The following is a 19,323-nucleotide window of genomic DNA, read 5'->3' as shown; positions in this document are numbered from 1 at the left end:
TGATCAAATGTTCAGTGTAGGGGTCCCGTGGCAACTTAAGAGTGTGGATAGATCTACATGCTATAAGGGAGGCTTGGTAATGGTGAAAGCATCCCTCTGGGTGGGCTGGGTAAATTGGATTTGCAGCTCCAGGGAAGAAACACCCTTAAAATCAAAATTGCACCTTCTTAAAGAATTCTTAAATTCGACATTGCCAAACAAAATTAACACCCTCATATCCTCAAGTGCCAGAGGCTTTTGTTGTTATTAAAAACACTCTTAAAAGCTGCATTCCTTTTGGGATGCATGAGGGGTTGGGAAGGAAAGCTTTATTTTTCATGGGCCTTACAGACATTACTTCTGGTTGGTCAGACATGTTTCAGACCCTTGGACTTTCTTCTTATTGCCTAGTATTTTCTATGAAACCTGACCCAAATCCTGTTACCTCTCTGCTTTTTAGAATGACTGGTTCCCCTTTCCCCTGAAAGAAGTGAGGTGTGGAGAAATTGAAATAATAGTTGCATAGAGGTTCTAAGTAATTTATTAGTTCCCTCACTTGCTCTGCAGGAAAAAAAAGTCTATAGAAGACAGTGTTCACAAGGATCAAGCAACAGAAATGATGTCAACGATTCCCCCTTTTATTAGATTTTCTAATGAAATCAGACTATGTGAAGCTGGAAGGCATACAGAGAGACAAATTACATTTGGTCACATATGGGTGGGAATGGAACTTTTCAGCTCCAGCTCTTGAGCCTATGTGGTGCTGAGAAATCTTATTTTCATGCTCTGTTAGGGCAGCAGCTCCTGATTCTGATTGCATTTCCTAAATAAGCACTCTGAGCTGGTCCTCTTGGCTAGCCCTTCCTTCCTATTCAGAGAGTTTCAATGAAGGGGGAGCAGGTGAGCCTGTTAGGGTCCCCTGTTTCAGGTGTCCTTTCATTTGAGTGTAACAATACTTCTCTGTCTCTTCTTTAAAAAAAAACTTTATTTTTTGATTATAGAAGTAGCATATGATCACAAATTAAGAAATTAGAAATATAAGAAATGTATAAAACAAAAGCGAAAGTTTCTGGTCATCTGTCTCCCTGACCTGTTCTCTTCTGTCTCTTTTTCTCTGTGTGTGTGTATGTGTGTGTGTGTGTGTGTGTGTGTGTGTGTGTGTGTGTGTGTGTGGTTTTTTTTTTTTTTTTTTTTCTTCTGAGTCTGGATCTCACTCTGTCACCCAGGCTGGAATGCAGTGATATGATCATGACTCACTGTAGCCTTTGACTTCCCTGGGCTCAGGTGATCCTCCTGCCTTAGCCTCCCGAGTAGCTGAGACTACAGGTGCATGCCACCACACCTGGCTAATTTTTGTATTTTTGTAGAGACAGGGTTTCACTGTGTTGCCCAGGCTGGTTTGAACTCCTGGTCTTAAGCAGTCCTCCCATCTCTGCCTCCCAAAGTGATGGGATTACGGGCACGAGCCATCGCATTCAGCCTCTTTTGTTTTTTTAGCATTTTTTTTTCATGTTTTTGAATGTGGGTTTTATTATTGTTCAGATGTGAAAATGCCAACGGATCAAGAGACAGTTGCCATTTAAAAGATAGTACATTCGCTGGGTGCAGTGGCTCACGCCTGTAATCCCAGCACTTTAGGAGGCCGGGGTGGGCAGATCACTTGAGGTCAGGATTTCAAGACCAGCCTGGCCAAAATGGCGAAACCCTGTCTCTACTAAAAGTACAAAAATTAGCTGGGAGTGGTGGCGGGTGCCTGTAACCCCAGACACTATGGAGGCTGAGGCAGTAGAATTGCTTGAACCCCAGGGGACGGAGGTTGCAGTGAGCCGAGATCATGCCACTGCACTCCAGCCTGGGCGACAGAGCAAGACTCCGTCTCAAAAAAAAAAAAAAAAAAAAAGAAAGAAAAAAAAGAAAAGATAGTACATTCTTTTCAAATGGAACTATTATGGTACATTGTGTCTTATAATTTTTACATATTTTTTAATTTTTTATTATACTTTCAGTTCTGGGATACATGTGCAGAATGTGCAGGTTTGTTACATAGGTATACCTGTGCCATAGTGATTTGCTGCATGCATCAACCCTTCGTCTACATTAGGTATTTCTCCCAATGTTATCCCTCTCCTAGCCCCCCACTCCCCGACAGGCCTCTGTGTGTGATGTTCCCTTCCCTGTGCCCATATGTTCTCATTGTTCAACTCCCACTTATGAGTGAGAACATGAGGTGTTTGGTTTTCTGTTCCTGTGTTAATTTGCTGAGAATGATGGTTTCCAGCTTCATCCATGTCCCTGCAAAGGACATTAGCTGATTCTTTTTTATGGCTGCATAGTATTCCATGGTGTATATGTGCCACATTTTCTTTTTCCAGTCTATCATTGATGGGCATTTGGGTTTTAATATTTTTTAAAGAGTCGATGTCTCACTCTATCACTCAGGCTTGAGTGCAGTGGCATGATCAGGGCTCACTGCAGCCTCAAACTCTGGTGCTCAAGCTATCTTCCCACTTCAGCTTTCCAAGTAGCTGGGACTACAGATCCACACCACCATGTCCAGCAAATGTTTTATATATTTTTTTAAGAGATGGGGGGGGTCTCACTATGTTGCCCAGGCTTGTCTCGAACTCCTGGCCTCAAGTGATCCTCCTGCCTCAGCCTCCCAAAGTGCTAGAATTACAGGCATGTGCTGCCATGCCCTATCCTAGTCCTCCTTTTTGTAATAATTTTAAAAAGGTTTTTTTGCTTGTTATTATTTTTAACCTATAATACTTTATATATTTTTGGAGTACAGTGTGAGATTTTGATACACATATCCATTAACCAATGTCTCCCTAATCCCTCCTTTCCCCCTACCTTTCCCCACCTCTAGTAACTACTACTGTACTCTCTACTTCTATGAGATCAACTTTTTTAGTCCTGCTTTTTTTTTTTTTCTTTTAAAGACCTCAGCTAATGTGAAAGAACATCTCCTCCTCACTCTCTGATCCTTTCCTTTAAATTTGCATTTCTCACAAAAATGTAGTGTGAAAAAAAATCCAACTTGATGGGGGAGAGGGCTCCAGATTTTACAGAATATGGCTGCATGAAGTAAACGTCAGGGGCTGAAGGAACTGGAATTGAAAATACCAATTACTCATCTTTATTTTAAAATGGGTAAATATAAGGCAGAAAATAATATTTTAGGTATACACATCCTGATCTAGCTATGTTTATGTGTGTTGGGGTGATGGATGGACAAGAGGTATAGTTCAAATGAGATCATTTTTGTGAAATGGCTTTGTAAACTGTAACATGCCCTATAAATATGAGATTGGCGTTAATATTGGCCCTGACTCTCCAGTGTGGCTTTGTGTGTTTGTCTAAACAGTTAGTTAATATCTGTCTGTGGTCCATTGCACAAGGAACTGCCACAACGGTATCCTGTACCTCTGTTGTTGTTGTTGTTTTGCAATTCTAAAAGCTTAGTTAATTGCCTTCATTAGCTTAATATATACCACGTGAAAAGCATAGAAAAGCAGAACTCAAAACTCAGAGAATAAAGGACAGAACATAACTAACTACTGATGTGCACAGTAGTTACCTGATGCAGGAAATGGAAGCCTATAAGCTTCATCTAGTACTACCTCAAATCAGTAAAGTGGATGACAGCACGCTATAAACTGTAAAGCTGAATAATAATGCCAAGGATTGTTGTCATCATGACTACTGAGATTGGCTGTCACCCAGTGACTTAGCTGTGATATGCTTCCAGGCAGTTCCTGAGAGTTCCTGCAATCCCCTTTCCTGTACAGGTGCTAGAAAGTGCCATAGAAATACAGTCTCCTGATGACTGTAAAAGCCAGGCAGCTAAATTTAATAAGACATTTGTCAAGGAGATGGAAGATTGTGGCCAATTTTGGTAGACAGATAGTTGCCGGCTAAAACAAAGCATGTATTGAACTGTTTTGGAGTAGGAAGAAGCATTGCTATGACAACAAATTACTTATATTTGATTTAGAAGAAGGAGAACAGTGTAGCTTAATGGTTTAGAAAGCTCATGAGAACAATTGTTGGCACGGGTTTATGTTAAAATATAAAATGTTAAGTATGATCTGTTAAATAATTGAGCACCTCAGTGCATTCTGTCTCTTCTTTCACTCACTCTAACCAATAAAAGACAATATAAATAAATTTAAAGAAAAAACAGCTAACAGAGTTACATGCAAATTGTTCCATTTTATAAGGTGCCCAAATGAAATTCACAGCTAAAATTTGCTGGAATGCAAAAAATGTCATTTCTTTACAGGAAAAAAAGAACCCAGAGACCTATTCACTGTATTTTCATGCCATCCAAACCTGATGATGGTAGTTGGGAGTTTCTCATTCTGTAGGTGATTAATCTTCTTTGTAATCGGTAGTATGTTTTATTTGAAAAGAAGCTACACTTCAGACCATTTCTATCCTTTGACCGTGTTCATGCCTGAGAGAATGAGTAAACAGTCATTTGTATGAACTGGTTATTTGTAGTTCCCCTGGGGAAGTAGGTGTCAGGCAGGTAGCAAGGCATCTAGCATCTGGAGGAAGCTTGTGGATATGGAGGCTTTCTCTTAGAAAGATAGCTCTTTCCTTTTTGTAAAGGTGAAACCAAACAGATGGCCGTATTCACTGTGGAAAGGTCTCAGAGTCTTCTTCATCATGTTATGAGGTTGGGTAGATTTATAAGGACTCTTTGAGGGCTCTTGAGGCAGAGGATCAGGTACTTTCTAATCTCTCCTTTTTTGCCTTTCCCTGCTCCCCACTTTTACCCAGTACCATCTTCCTGCTTTCCTCTTATACTTCCAGAACAGTACAGTAAAGTAGGAAACAGGGAAAAGCTTGGAAAATGGAGGACTGACTCCAAGAGGACAGGAATAACTACCCTCAACTTTTAAACTGCCTCTGCAGGCAAAACTCATAAATTTGTATTCCCCCCCAGCCCCGCTGCCCTCTCAACTTCTTTAGAGAGAAAAATTCCATTGGTCATTACTGTTGGGAGGTGGCCGTGTCATAGAGTTCTTTCAGAGGAGGAAGTCTGAAAATAATAAGCCAGATCTTAGGCTAACCTTCTCCTGTAAAAGAGAAGTGGCCCAGAATCACAGCTGTTTGATGAATCATAGAATTTGCCTGGCATACAGTTTAAATTTCACCTTTTTATGTGACTTGGTGTTCTGTGTTTTACTAGTTGGCATCATGTCAGATCATGTTCTACCCTCCTCAGAAACTTCTAGTGCTCTCAGTTACTTACAAAATAATATCCAGAATTGGTGAGCTGTTCCTTAAGGCCCTTCATGATGTGGAAATAGACCTCTTAGAAAAAGGTTGCAAAAGCAACACATTCTCATTATAGAAAATCTGGAAACTAAAGAATTTGGCAAACTTTCACTGTAAAGGGCCAGATAGTAAATGTTTTAGGCTTTGTGAACCATGCTGTGTCTGCCACAACTACTCAGCTCTGCTACTGAAGCACAAAAGCAGCCACAGATAATGACAGTATGTAAGTGAGTGTGTGTGGCAGTGTTCTACTAAAACTATATACAAATCAATCAGTGGGCCATGTTTGGTTCACGGGTCATTGTTTGCTGAACACTGCTATAGAAAATAAAAATCACTCATAGTCTTGCCACAAAAATGTTAACATTTTTGCTTATTCTCCTTCTCTTCATATTATTTTACATGCTTGTGTCTATACTATATATTGCCAATTTTATACCTGATTTTTTTCATTAAGCATCCTCATAAACGTTTAAAACTTGTTGGCATAACTCTTAATGCGTATGTGGTACTCCATCCTGTAACTGGATCATAATTTACCTAGTCATTTCCCTTTTTTTTAGGGGGGGGATGGATTCTTGCTCTGTCACCCAGGGTGGAGTGCAGTGGCACGATCTCAGCTCACTGCAACCTTTGCCTCCCAGGTTCAAGCGATTCTCGTGCATCAGCCTCCCAGGTAGCTGGGACTACAGGCTACCATCACCACGGCTGGCTAATTTTTGTATTTTTTAGTAGAGATGGGGTTTTACCATGTTGGCCAGGCTGGTCTCGAACTCCTGATCTCAAGTGATCTGCCCACCTTAGCCTCCCAAAGTGCTCCTATATGTGTGTGTGTATACATATATATATATATATATTTTTTTTTGCAGTTATAAACTTTAAAAAGTTTCTTGTACAAATATTTGTGTTTCACATTATTTTGTAGGTCACTTTCCTTGAAGTGGAGTTACCAGGACGGTGGTATGGATGTTTTTAAGGAGCTTAATATCTCTCTCTTTTTTTTTTTTTAAAGGTAGTGCTTATGTACATTCCTGCTAGCAGTGGGGACAGACAGAGTCTCTTCCACCTCATCCTCACCAACATCAGACATTCTTACTAAAGCAAAATCCTTTTTTAAACAAATTTTTAAAAAATGGCATCTAAGTTAATGTGTAATTCTTTTATTATTAAGGTGATTGGAGAAAAAGTTTCAAATGATTGTTGAATGATGAATTGGATCACATAGTTCTTCTTTAACTCAGTTTTTCATAAATGTACCTTGGGTCCTAACTTGCTTCTCCTTTTCCTCATGCAGTTCCCCCCTTTCATCTTCCTGGCCCCTTCTGTTAGAATTCTACTCATTCTTTAGGGCTCAGTCCTATCTGTATTCAGGTACCTGTCTGTGGAGTCCTCCCTAGTTCCTCCTACTCGATATGATCTCTCTGCCTTTGAATCCCTGTAGCACTGTGTACCTCTCTTGTGGGATTTATCTCTTTCTGCCCCTTTTTGTGGTTATCTCTGTACTGGCTTTATGCCTGTAGCATGGACACTAGGTAATGTTATCTTTGCGTTGACTCACGGAGCCTAGTAGAGAGCTTAGTGTATAATGGACTAATTAGCCTACCAGAGCGATGTTGAAAGGTGCCTGAGGTCTGCTGCAGATGATCTTTCAAAAAATTCGATGTTGCAATTACCTGTGATGTTTACAGAATGGATTGGGATCACTGATAAGAGATGCTTTGCTGGTTACTTAAGATGGGCTGTATCTATAAGTGCTAGTCACTCTTTTTTGTGAAATTTGGATCATCAAGTTTTCCAAGTAGTTATAAAAAACAATTTTAGCATATGTTAGGCTATTATCTTGTGTATCTGGTAGAAGTTTATGTGATGATGGAAATATTTTATGTCTGCACTGTCTGATATAGTAGTCACTGGCCACATGTGGCTGTTGTGCACTGTATATGTGGTTACTGCAACTGAGGAACTGATTTTTTCTTTTCATTTTACTAATTTTAAATAATTTAAATAGCTGCATGTAGCTAGTGGTAACCATATGGGACAGTGCAGGATAATGTAGAATATTTAAAGTTATGGTCTCTTTTTTATGGCCAAGAGAAGCTGGGTATGTATAGTGCCACGGTAACACTGACATTGTAGTTGTCTGGAATTTTGGAGAGGCAGTCTAGACCCTGGTAGAACCATAGAGAGAGAGAGAGAGAGAGGAAGCCGTAAGTTTGGTTCAAAATGGAAACTGATTCCAGTGGGAGGTCTATGTTGTGAGAAAAGGGAGATGATGCCAGATTGGTAAGGTAGAGGCAGAGTACAATAAGCTGGAATACCAGGAGGAGACATTTGGACATGATATGATTGGTGGTAGGGAACCATTAAAGATTCATGAAAAGAGGAGTGACAGTTGAGTGTGGTGTTGCAAGGTCACTTTTGCCAGGTGTATGAAGCTGCTGGGAAAGGATGTGAGTTATTGGCCCCTCCTTCAGTGGATAGGGTTGGGCAGTAGTGATTGACAAACTCCATCAAAACCCAGCCACATCAGAAAACACAAATGGTTTATTTCTGCATTAGCTTCCAGTTATTGTGTGCCTTCCTGTGGTTCAGATATACACCACCATATATTGTGGAGGGCTTGTAGTTGGGGGGTTGTGGAGAATGGCCACCTGTGTGAGGGGAGGCAGGCCTGCCACCTCTGCTTAGCCACAGGCAGAATTGCCATCTGTGACTCTGGTGTCTTGACAGGTGTGTCTTGAATGGCTCTTTGACTCTTCAGAAACAATCTGGGAGCCCATTCATTCTGTTCTCACTTGCCTGCTTCCTTGAAGGGCTGATAGCAAATTTCTAATTTTACTGTTAGGAGAATATTTTCAATCTCATTTTTTAACCTTTAAATTAAGTTGAACCTTTCAGTTAAGTTGAATTAATATTTCTTCCCACTACCTACTCCTTACTGTCCTCACTCTATCCTTTATTAGATTGCTTATATTTCCATAACTGCGTAGTGACCTTAGCACATGGACTTAATCATTTACTATCATATTCCTGAAGACAGCTTTGGACTCATTTTTAAGAAAAAGAAAAACGCTATTGAAGGGATTCTCTCTCTTCTCACACTCTCCCACATGTCCAGCTAACCCAGCCACCCTCGTTCTCTACCCCACCTGTACTCCCACCCTCCATGCACACCTTGGCTCAGGGAGACGGTCCAGCTGAGGAACAACCTCCCTTTTGGGAAAACATGCTCCAGTTCAATCATACCTAGAAGTGTTCAGAAACCCTTGACCCTGGAGGGGCTTTGGGACACAATTGACAATTAAATCTCCCGGTGTCAGGGGATCTTGCAACTGAGAACTGAATGCCCCTTCCACCTCACTCATAATTGACAGGGGCCAGTGCCTTGTGTGGGCCTCACTTCACCTGGCATCACCACTCCTCACCCCACCTTACCCCACCTTACTTCACCTTACCTCACCTCACCTTCTCTCCTGCTCTTGAGAGACAGCTAGGTAACTGTGAGTAGCTCTTCTCCCTTGGCATAGTGAAGCAGCTTCCTCACTGTTGCTCAATTCAATGAAGGAGAAAAGTTCTTGCCTTGAGTTACCATAGGGCGGCAGGGGGGAGAGGGGAAATTTTTTTTTAAAACTACTTTGAGCTTCCCACTTAAGATTTTTACAAAAATCAATTATATTTGGTTTCTCTTTTGATCATGAAGGTGGTATAGTTTAAGGGTTGGGGCATGGATACTACTAGAATCAGACACTAGTGGACTAGAATTTTGGTTCTATCACTTGCTGGCTTTTTGAACTTGGGGAAGTTTCTTAACTTCTTTGACCCTCAGTTTACTTGTCTGTAAAATGAGGATAATAATGCTTGCCTTGCATGGTGGTTGTAAAGATTAGAGAGTGTCTGTACAGCATGATTCCTGGGACCTAGTAAGGACTCAATAAAAAGTAGTTGCTGTTATTATTAAAGCAGGTCATTTATGTTTGTAACAACCACAGGGTTAAGCTCATTGTCCCAATGTCCTTTTTTCTCATCCCTCAGCATGCTTGCTTTTGCCTTCCTGAAGCTGAAGATATTTATCCTCAGGGCAAGAGACATTGGGTGTGAGGGATTTAATGAGACCGATTTTCTTGACAGAGGGATTCTTAGGTGTTGGATGAGTGAGGAAAACTCAAGAGTGGCCTTTGCTGAGGAAATCTAAAGCAGTTGCCACCCTGTCTGAGAGGTTTCTGTCCTGTCTGAAGGTAGGAATGGGGGATGGATGGATGAATGGATGACAGCCTTCTGCTGGCCTTTTGAAGAGTACATTCCCAGGAAAATAGCCACTACTTTCTGCAGTGTGGGAGTGAGGGCGGGGGGTGGATATTGTTTTTGAGTGAAGGAAACCTTGTGTTCCATACTTAGGGGTCATATTCCCCCACCCTGGGATGCTCTGTTGGCCTGATTTAAGGAAAGCTTTCCAGTTGATCTTTTAATCTTCAGAAATAACACCAGAAATCAGTTATGCCATCACTTTCCTCATAAAACTAACTAGCTTTCATTTAGCAGATTGTGTTCCAGGGATTCAGTGTGTCTGGATATTTAATTTTTGTACTGCCCGGGCAAGGTTTTCTGAGAGTGGTATGTGTGATGTGTGTGGATAAGGGGTTGGGAGTGGCTCAGAGGGTGAGGGTATGGAGCATTGTCTTCAAAATCCCTGAGCAAGGCTGAGGGCGTTTCCCTGTCTACTGCCCTAACGAGGATTCTAGCAAATAGGGCCAGGGGCTGGCTTATTCATAGATATTAAAATAAAATGTTAAGGGGACTTCCTTCTAAGAGCCAACTCTAAGGCATTCTCTCCAAACTTACTCGTCTCTGTTGCTATCTCTTTTGTTAGAATGAGAAGATACTCTTGAAAAACTGTTTATGATACAAATCTATATGTTAAATCCTACTTTTAGTGCAGAGAGGCAGCTTGCAAAAAGTAAATTCCATGGAGAGCCTTTTAGATAAACTCCTTTGGTAACGTGAATTATAGCCTTTGAATTTCTTGGTTGTTAAATCTTGATTTTTATATATAGGTTTGCTTCAAGCAGTTTACCTATTTTTTACTTTTTAGTAGAATTACTGGGTACATTTCTTTTATAAAATACTCAGGGAAATGGAACCAGTGTCAGGGTCTCCCTTGATCTGAGTTCCCAGAGACTTAAGACCTCAGAGCTGTAGCAGCAACTCAGCGAGTTCCATCAGCATACCGGTTCCCAGCAGCATTTCTCTATCTGTATTTTAAGGAGTTGTATACAGTGTCACTTTTCATGATGACAAGATGCAGGGTAATATGATTTGAAAAAAGAGCTGAATGAATCTTTTTTTTCCCCTCTGTATTTTAATGAAGGCAAACTGAATGAATTCTTTCCTTAGTCCCTTCTGCTGGTCTTTGCCTTGGTTGAAACCTCCTTTCCCCTTTGCTCACCTACCGTCTGGGGTTACCTGCTGCTTGGGCTGAAGTCCTAAGGCTTAGCAACAAGTAACCGTGTTGCCTCCGAGGCTAGTGGGCACAGCTGAACACTAATATTTGGACCCTAACTTTCAGCTTGATTTGAAGAAATGCCACTGCTAAATGTCATCTTTTTTTGTGGATCCCTATTTGACCCTTTGGATAAAACAGGTGGGCAGGCAACAAATTAAGTGGGAAATGTTTCTGTGAAGCAAATCCATTTAATAGGGTTACCTCATAAATAGTAACAAACACAACTCTACCCCCTAACCTGCACTAACCCATATAGCCAGAATGGAAAAGTAGATTGTTTCTTTGTCGCTTCTGTTACGGTTTTACTTAAGTGAATTACCAGATCAGACCCCTGTTTGTACAGAAGTTTCGAGAATATTTGTTGTAAATTGATCTGAGCCAATTTGGTTTTCCACAGTTAATTAGATTCTATTCTGGTAGATATCATTAATCTCCAATAGTCAGAGGTAGGTAAGGGCTGTAGGTTTTGCCCCCACAACCAGTAGATTACAGTGAAAGGAATTCTGATTAAATTCTGCCACGTAACTGTGTTAATAATCAGGCACAAGACAGTTACACAGTCTGACCTGTACACCCAGAGACATTCCAGTTGTTTTTTTGCAAACCACCATATTGTGTGAAAGGTTCACCGGAGATAGATGTGACGGTATTTTAGCAGTAGGATTCAGCTTACCTTCTAATTAGAGGGTACATCTGAGTCCTCCATTAAGTGTCTGGACATAAGATTTGTTGGGACTCCTGAGCCTAAGGTGTCATTTTAAAGGGGTGAAGGATGTTGGGCTAACCAAAGTCTTATATCCAATTCATGCAAAAGTGGGAACAACTGAATATTTCTAGATGAAATACGTATCTTTAACACTAGGCAGTTTCCCTAATGAAATATTTCTAGTATCCATTGTAACGAATAAACGATCAGAAGTACTTCAGAGCTGAAGCATGTAAGTGACTTTTTTTCCCATTAGAAAAAAGTTAAGGTATATTTAATATACCGTAAAATTCACCCTTCTAGTGATACACTTCTGTGAGTTTTGACAAATGCATACAGTTCTATGAACACTCCAGTCAAGATAGAGAATATTCCCATCACCCCCAAAGATTCCCCTGTGCCTTGATTGTGGGACTTTCTAAGAGCAGCTTTACTGAGATATAATTCATATACCATAAAATTCACCCACTTAAAGTGTATAATTCAGTGGTTTTCATATACTACATTTTAAAAAAAATTGTGGTTAAATATATACATATAAAATACAAAATTTGCCATTTTAAGCATATTTAAGTGTACACTTTGGTAGCATTAATTTCATTCGGGATGTTATGCAACTACCACTCGTATTTCCAACACTTTTTTTTTTTTTTAATCACACCAAACAGCAGCTCTGTACACATTAAGCAATAACTTCCAATTCTTACCTCCCCCAGCCCCTGGTAACCACTGTTCTACTTTCTCTCTCTATAAATGTGCCTATTCTAGGAACCTATTATCGGTGGAATCATATAATATTTGTCCTTTTATGTCTGGCTTGTTTTACTTAACAAAATGTTTTCAAGGTTGTAGCATGTATCAGAACTTTGTTCCTTTTCTAAAGGTGAGTAATATTACATCGTATGTATAGATCACATTTTATTTATCTGTCAGTGGACATTTAGATTGTTTCTACCTTTTGGCTATTGTGAATAATGCTGCAATGAATGTTGGCATACAAGTATTTGTTTGAGTCCTTGTTTTCAGTTCTTTTGGGTATGTATATACCTAGGAGTGGAATTGCTGAGTCATATGGTAATTCTATGTTTAGCTTCTTGAGGAACTGCCAAACTGTTTTCCACAACAACTGGCCACTTTACATTCCCACCAGTAATGTACAAGGGTTCCAATTTCTATATATCCTCACCAGCACTTGTTATTTTCTATTTTTAAAATTATAGCCATCCTAGCAGTATGAAGAGGTATATCATTGTGGTTTTGTTTTGCATTTCCCTGATGACTAATGATGTTGAACATTATTTCATGTGCTTATTAGCCATTTGTATATCTTCTTTGGAGAAATGTTTGTTCAAGTTCTTTGCCCATTTTTTGAAAAAACCTGGTTTGTTTTTGTTGCTGAGTTGCAGGAATTCTTGATTGTAGGCTTTGATTAGAAATTTCAGTTGCTAACTAATATCACCCCTGGAGTTTGTATTCTCAGTTAGGGGTCTTCAGATGTCAACAGTGGTGTGTGGTAAATGTTTAAAGCTCTGATTTATGGCATTTGCCAATTTCCATGGTCAATTTCAAGCTGCCAGTCTGCCCCCTCACTAAGGTAACAAAGGAGTTGGGAAGAGATGTACACAATCAACTCTTTCTAGCCAGTGCTATTGGGCTCCCAGTATGCAACAGAATGTTAACTCACCACCCTATGGTGTAGAATAAAACTAACACAGAGGTGTATTTATCACAGTGTCTACACTGAAACTATTTAAATTAAATTAGACATAACTAAAAGTAAATGCAAATAATTTTCAATTACAACACTTTAGCTCCCTCAATAAAAGTGAGAATAATTATTTGTTGAGCACATCATATGCTAGACGTGTTCCAAGTATTACGAGATATTATCAGTAAATAGAGGAGGAAATGTAAAATAAGTTAGTAGTAGGCTGGGACTTGAAGTCAGACTCCAGAACCCATGTGTTTGATATCTTTACCCTACTGTCTTCTATCCCATTAGTGGAATTTATTTTCTGAGTGTTGACTACTATAAATGGAGTAGACTACTTTCTTCTAACCCCAGGGATGCTGCTTTGTTACTTTGTACCCCCCAGCCTCTCTAAATCCTGTTCAAATTGGAATTGAAAACTAAAGCTGTGGTGGTACCACATATCAACAAACTGTAAGGGGTTAAAAATATCTTTTTCCTGGTTGCAAAAAAGCATGTGTTGTAAGAAAAATTTAAGCAAGTGAGAAATGGCAAAAATAGAAAGTGAAAGTCCCCCATAAACCCATCTGCCAGAGATAATCATTATTAACAACTAGCATTTATTCTTTCAGAGCTTTTTCTTTACACATTTTTTTAAAAATAAAAATGGGATGATTCCTTACAATCTGAGACTTTTTTCACTTGGTAATACAGTTAGGCTATTTTCCATGCCAGTGTGTATAGTTTTCCTTCATTTTAACAGCTCTACTTCATTCACTTTAATAGCTACATAATATCCCTTGTGTGAAGGAAATGTAAGGGATTTCGAAGGGCTATTTTGAAGAAGTGATGATAGGTGGCACATGGGACAAAAGGTTGAAAACTACTGTTGGAAACAACAATAGAGCACCATACTTTCCATTTCTCCCCCCAGAGGCTACTATAACTTACTTACCTGAAGCGGTAAGACGAAAATCCATGAGCACTGGGAAGAGTTACAGGAACACTCAAACTAAGCTAGTCAGGGATAATTGAGAGATAAGGCTACATATCAAATTCCTTCACATGTCTTTAGGGCTTTACAGCTCTGGTCTTTGAAATCCTATTTGGAATCTTTCTTAATCTCCAGTAGGCCCTGCTTTGAGTTTGGGAAACATTGTTTTCCAGGAAATACAACCTTTTAATTTCTTCTCATTTGTTCCTCATCTTGAGAGATGGCCACCATCATGTTTTCTTGTTGTGATAATCTGTCAGGTTTTTTTTGTTGTTGTTGTTGTTTGTTTTTGAGACAAAGTCTTGCTCTGTCACCCAGGCTGGAATGCAGTGGCACGATCATAGCTCACTGCCACCTTGAACTCCTAGGCTGAAGCAATCCTCCCACCACAGCCTCTTGGGACTGCCACCATTCCTGGCTTTTTTTTTTTTTTTTCCCCTTTTTTCTACAGATGGGGTCTCACTATATTGCCCAGGCTGTTTTGGAACTCCTGGGCTCACATGATCGTTCTGCCTTAGCCTCCCAAAGTGCTGGACTTACAGGCATGAGCTGACATGCCTGGCCTGATATGTCAGTTTTCAGTGGTTGTCAGTGTTTATTTGTTTTCTCCTCTGTCCTAGGCACTTGTCACTAGGTAAGTGCCTAATGACTCCATCAGGTGTGGCATTTATTATTTTTGCAACAGGGAATTGAGAAGAGAAAAGAAGGTTATCTAGGGGATGAGTTAACCTAGAAGTGGAAGAAGACAGCTGTTACTAGGTTGCTGTCAAAATAGCTTGCTTTACTCCCTGGCATGTATCACTCCAGGGAATAAAATAATCCAAGAATGATAAGCTCTCAATTGCCATCTGTTGGTTTGTGATGCTGCTTGCTTTGTTCTAGTTAACATTGAACACTGACCTCACATGGCACTTGGAGAAACTTAGAGGAGGATAAGATGATCATAGGGTGTAAAGCAAACTGACTGAACGCTTGCAGAGAGATGGGCTAAAGGCCAGTGGTATCAGTTTATCAGGATTTGTCTGCCTTACACTCTCTTATCCTTCCCTCTTTACCCCAGGGAGCTGGTAGAATGGTGTTTCCTCTGTAATATGACATATTTAGATTCTTTTACCAGTTTAAAGAAGTTAATTTAATGGGAGTAAAGGGGACTAAGTTTTTAGAGTTGGGGTCAGGTACTATCCTTGATAAGAAAGATTATGGATGTTTGAAGCTCATGAATGGACATGTCATTATCTTTCAAATTACATGCTAAGAATCAGGCTTGTATCATATGTATTTTACTATGTCTTCCGGTCCATATCCCAGACAAACCACTCTATGCCAGCTGTGCTAGGTGCCAGCAGCCATGAACTATGCCAGAGACCCTGCCTCCCTGACTTAGGTTGATTGGACTGAGTGGCCACCTGTCACCAAGACAGCCCATCTGTCACCTAGCAGGTAACATGGGCTTGACCAGCTGAGAGCTGGGTCTTTCGTATTCCTCTCCTAGGAAATTAGAATTGGGAAGCTGAGAGCCTAAGGCAGTTTGTAACAGGGAAAAAAGCCAAAAGATGATGGGGAGTGGAGTAGTCATGACAGTCCGTGTCCTAGCTAGTTTTATGAAGGGACAGAAACCACGAGCAAACAGAGGGACCTTGCAAGGGAGGAAGAGAGATGCCTTGAGAGACAGAAGAGCTGTTTCCTACAGACACCATGAACCCAGAACCACCTTCCAGTTCTCCTGAGGCCCAGCTTTATCCTACTCTAGGATTCGAATGGGATACCTGTATTCTTTCCACAAACCTCCCTTTTCTTGGGCCAGCTTGAATGAGACTCTGTTTTCCCACAGTGGAAATTATCGGACCAGATATAGGCCCCTACCTTTACAATCGACTTCTGGGTTGAGTCAACAACAGTTGGTTTACATTTAAGGCTAACATGAAGTGCTGAATACTATTCTAGGTATTACGGGGAACAGTGGAAAAACACAGATACCTGATTATTTCTGTCAAGCTCAGTGCTGACGTTATGGGCTTTGAATCTGTGTTCCTGGCAAACAGTGAGAATGAAAAGAGGCAGGGATCCTGACTGTTCATTTATCACTTCGCAGTTCTCAACCAACAGGGGGCCTTCTTTATCCTATTTAACCTCTCAGTAGAGTATTTGCCTTTTGCTTATTCCTCTTTCCAGTCAACTCTTGATTATTCATGTAATAGAGGAAAGCATTAATGTGAATGATAGAAGACTGCCCCACCTTGGCCTCTCTTCCCTGCCACAGCAGCATCCAGCCACAGAAATGGAAACAACTAGCAGGAGAGGTAAGGAGGCTGAAAAAAGGTGGGATGGGGCCAAGCAAATTAACATTGTTTCTTCTACTTTTATATCTTCTTTCTGCTAATAAATGCTGCCTGTTTGAGTTTCTCTTCTGGTATCACTAGGAGATTGCTGGAACAGCAAGCAATGCCATTTGCTTGATTTAAGTCAAAATACCGGATCTTTTAAAAAACTAAAATAGAGTTGGGGGCAATTGACTAGGATGCTAGTTTCCTCTCCCATCTGTTGTACCCCCTTTTTGTTGGTGCCACTCAGCTTTTTTGTTGGCTGAGTTTAATGTTGGGCCCCTAGCAACCATTCTTCGTTCAGGACTTGGGACTCAGCTAGCCAAAATATCCACAATAGTATTTCTCAAAGTATGGTTCTTGACCCACTTGCATCAGAGTCACCATGTGTGCTTATTAAAAATGCTGATTCCTTCCACCTTGAATGCACTGAGGGAAAAATGCTAATTCCTGGGCCCTATCGCCAAACTATTGAGTCCAGATATTGGGATGGGGGACAGAATTGGCTTAGAAATATGAATTTTAACTTACCCACCTCCAGGTGATATTTGTGTGCACTAAACCTTGAGAAAGGCTACTCTGTAAAATGACAGGAGGGGATTTGGAGGGTAGCTCTGGGAAGTTACCAACACTTCTCTTTCACTCACTATTTGTAGAGCAAGTGAGTGGGTGGGGAGAGGAAAGTGGGGCATTCCAGGTGTCAGAAGGTATTTTTCTAAGTGCAGATAGTTAAAAGCTGTCTACTGAAAGGAAAGTGAAGAAAAATAGAGATGCCAGCATGCTAAATTATATGATATTTAACACTCAAACATTTGCTGAATTAATGCCTGAATAATTAAGAGTTGATTGGGCAGAGATACAGGAAGATTCTGTTTAAGTTACAGACTTGGCTTGCATCCGTGTTTCCTTCTAAAGAGACCACCTTCTCCATTTCTGCATTGTCTTTCTTCAGAGTGAAAATAGATAGTCATTCCCAACATATTTGGGGTTTTGTGGTAATTTAAATATCTAATAGGCACTGCATAATGCCATTCAATGGTTGTGCCTAAATACAACCCTACTAATCAAAATGAGGATATTGTGTTTAAGAGTCTGGCTATGTAGTCTCTGGTCTGGTTATAGTGTTGAGTCTTTTTTCAAAAACTGTCTCTATGGAGTAAAGCAGGGTCCTGTGTTTCATTGCTTTCCACACATTCCCCAACAAGTGTTGAATGGATTTTGTTGCAGAAGTTTCTTTGGAAGTCTATTTAGAATTCAGATTGCATTTTCCCAAGGACACAATATTCTTCTTGTGGTTCAGGTTCCCAGACCAGCTGGCAAAAGCCTATTTAATGGGAAGTGGAGTAGAAGTACAACCCCTCCAGCCCCTTGCCAGAATGCCTAAAAGTATTTTTGATGGGGAAAAGCCTCAGGGTTCAGACCTGTGATCCTAGGCATACATCCCAGCTTCATTCTCTGAACATCACCATAGGGATTTATTATTGGAGGGAACAATTCAAACTCCTTTTCTAGGCCTCCTAGGCTTTGTGTGATCTGACTTTTCTGCTCATCTCTCCAGTATCATTTCTTACCATGTTTCCTCTGGCACTCTATACTGTCTAGGCAACAGGAACTACTTTAAGTTCCCTGAATGTGTCTTTGTAACCTCTGGGCCATTTAAGCCTTTAGCTATGCTCTTCCCTCTACCTGGAGCCTTCTCCTCTTGCCTACGCCTTCTCACTGGTGTTTTGTGTTACAGCTCTCAAAGCTCTGATCACCGTTTTTATTATAGAGTGATTTGTATGCTTTATGTCATTTATCTTCCCTTCGGCCAGACTGAATACTCCACAGAAGGAAAGACCATGTGTATGTTACTCATTGTAGTATCCCCAGCACTTAGCATAGTGCCTGGCAAGTAGCAGGTTCTTAATAATGATATGGCCGGTGAATGAATGATTTGTACAGGGGTTCCCACCCTCTTTTACAGATGTGGACTCTGAGATTTAGAGGGGCCAAGTTTTTTTTTTTTGTTTTTTTTTTTTGTTTTTTCCTCCCAAGTCCATAGTTAGCAGCTGTTTTGGAATTAGAACTTCGGCCTTCTGACTTCCAGGCAATGGTATTTTCTTCCAGAGGTATATGTTTCTACAAATAAAGTCTGAATGCATTGGAATAACTTATCCTGGGGGTTATTTGTAGCAGTCTCAAATCATTTGATCAGGCTCACTACTGGTGATATATAGAGGGAAATAGGAGAGTGAAGTAATGCAGAACATACCTTCTGTAATTTAGATTTAGATCATTTTTGCTGGGCCTGGAGAGGAGGAGCTAGGGGAGTACAGCTTACCCATGGCGCTGCTTACAGAATTTAGATATAACAGATGGCTGTTCATTATTCTGGGATTCCACATCTGTACAGAGTGTAGAACATAACTGAATGCTCAGCGGGTATTTCTTGATTATGTGATTTGCTACAGTCTCTCTGCTAGTGTGTTCAAAATACCATTTAGAGTTTTCTATACCATTTACCATTTAATTGATAAGCATGTGGTTTGATAAATGTTGTTGTCATTATTATTAGTAGTGGTTTTATGTAGTTCTTATAGAGATATAAGGGCCTTTAGATCATTTGATTTGGGGCCCTGCCTTAGCTATTAGAAATTGCATAGTACCTTAAATACCTGTTGCCTAATGTTATTTGCCTTCTCATTGTGGCTCTTGGGGGTTTCTGCTGCTCAGAATAGAATTCCATAAGACTGGATTAAAGGGCATACAGCCTAATACAGCAGTCTCGAACCTTTTTGGCACCAGGGACAGGTTTTGTGAAAGATAATTTTTCCATGGCCTGAGGTGGGGGGTGAGGGAGGA

At 40.4% G+C, this 19,323-nt stretch overlaps 1 protein-coding gene across 13 annotated transcripts in view; it reads left to right on the top strand.

Moving 5' to 3' along the window:
- The window catches only part of TMEM164 (transmembrane protein 164), a 189,472-nt gene that overhangs the window by 26,998 nt on the left and 143,151 nt on the right, over positions 1–19,323 (top strand). The window contains exon 1 of one of the 13 annotated variants that reach the window (XM_007992556.3): positions 16,331–16,458. The exons of the other annotated variants lie outside the window; for them this stretch is intronic. Coding sequence (XP_007990747.1) covers positions 16,375–16,458 — 84 coding nt within the window. The 5' untranslated portion in view covers positions 16,331–16,374. Of the gene's footprint in view, positions 1–16,330; positions 16,459–19,323 lie in introns of those variants that run through there. 13 annotated transcript variants of the gene reach the window in all.

Source organism: Chlorocebus sabaeus, chromosome X (genome assembly GCF_047675955.1).
Source record: "Chlorocebus sabaeus isolate Y175 chromosome X, mChlSab1.0.hap1, whole genome shotgun sequence".
Classification (NCBI taxonomy): domain Eukaryota; kingdom Metazoa; phylum Chordata; class Mammalia; order Primates; family Cercopithecidae; genus Chlorocebus; species Chlorocebus sabaeus.
This window is presented reverse-complemented; position numbering and strand designations above follow the sequence as displayed.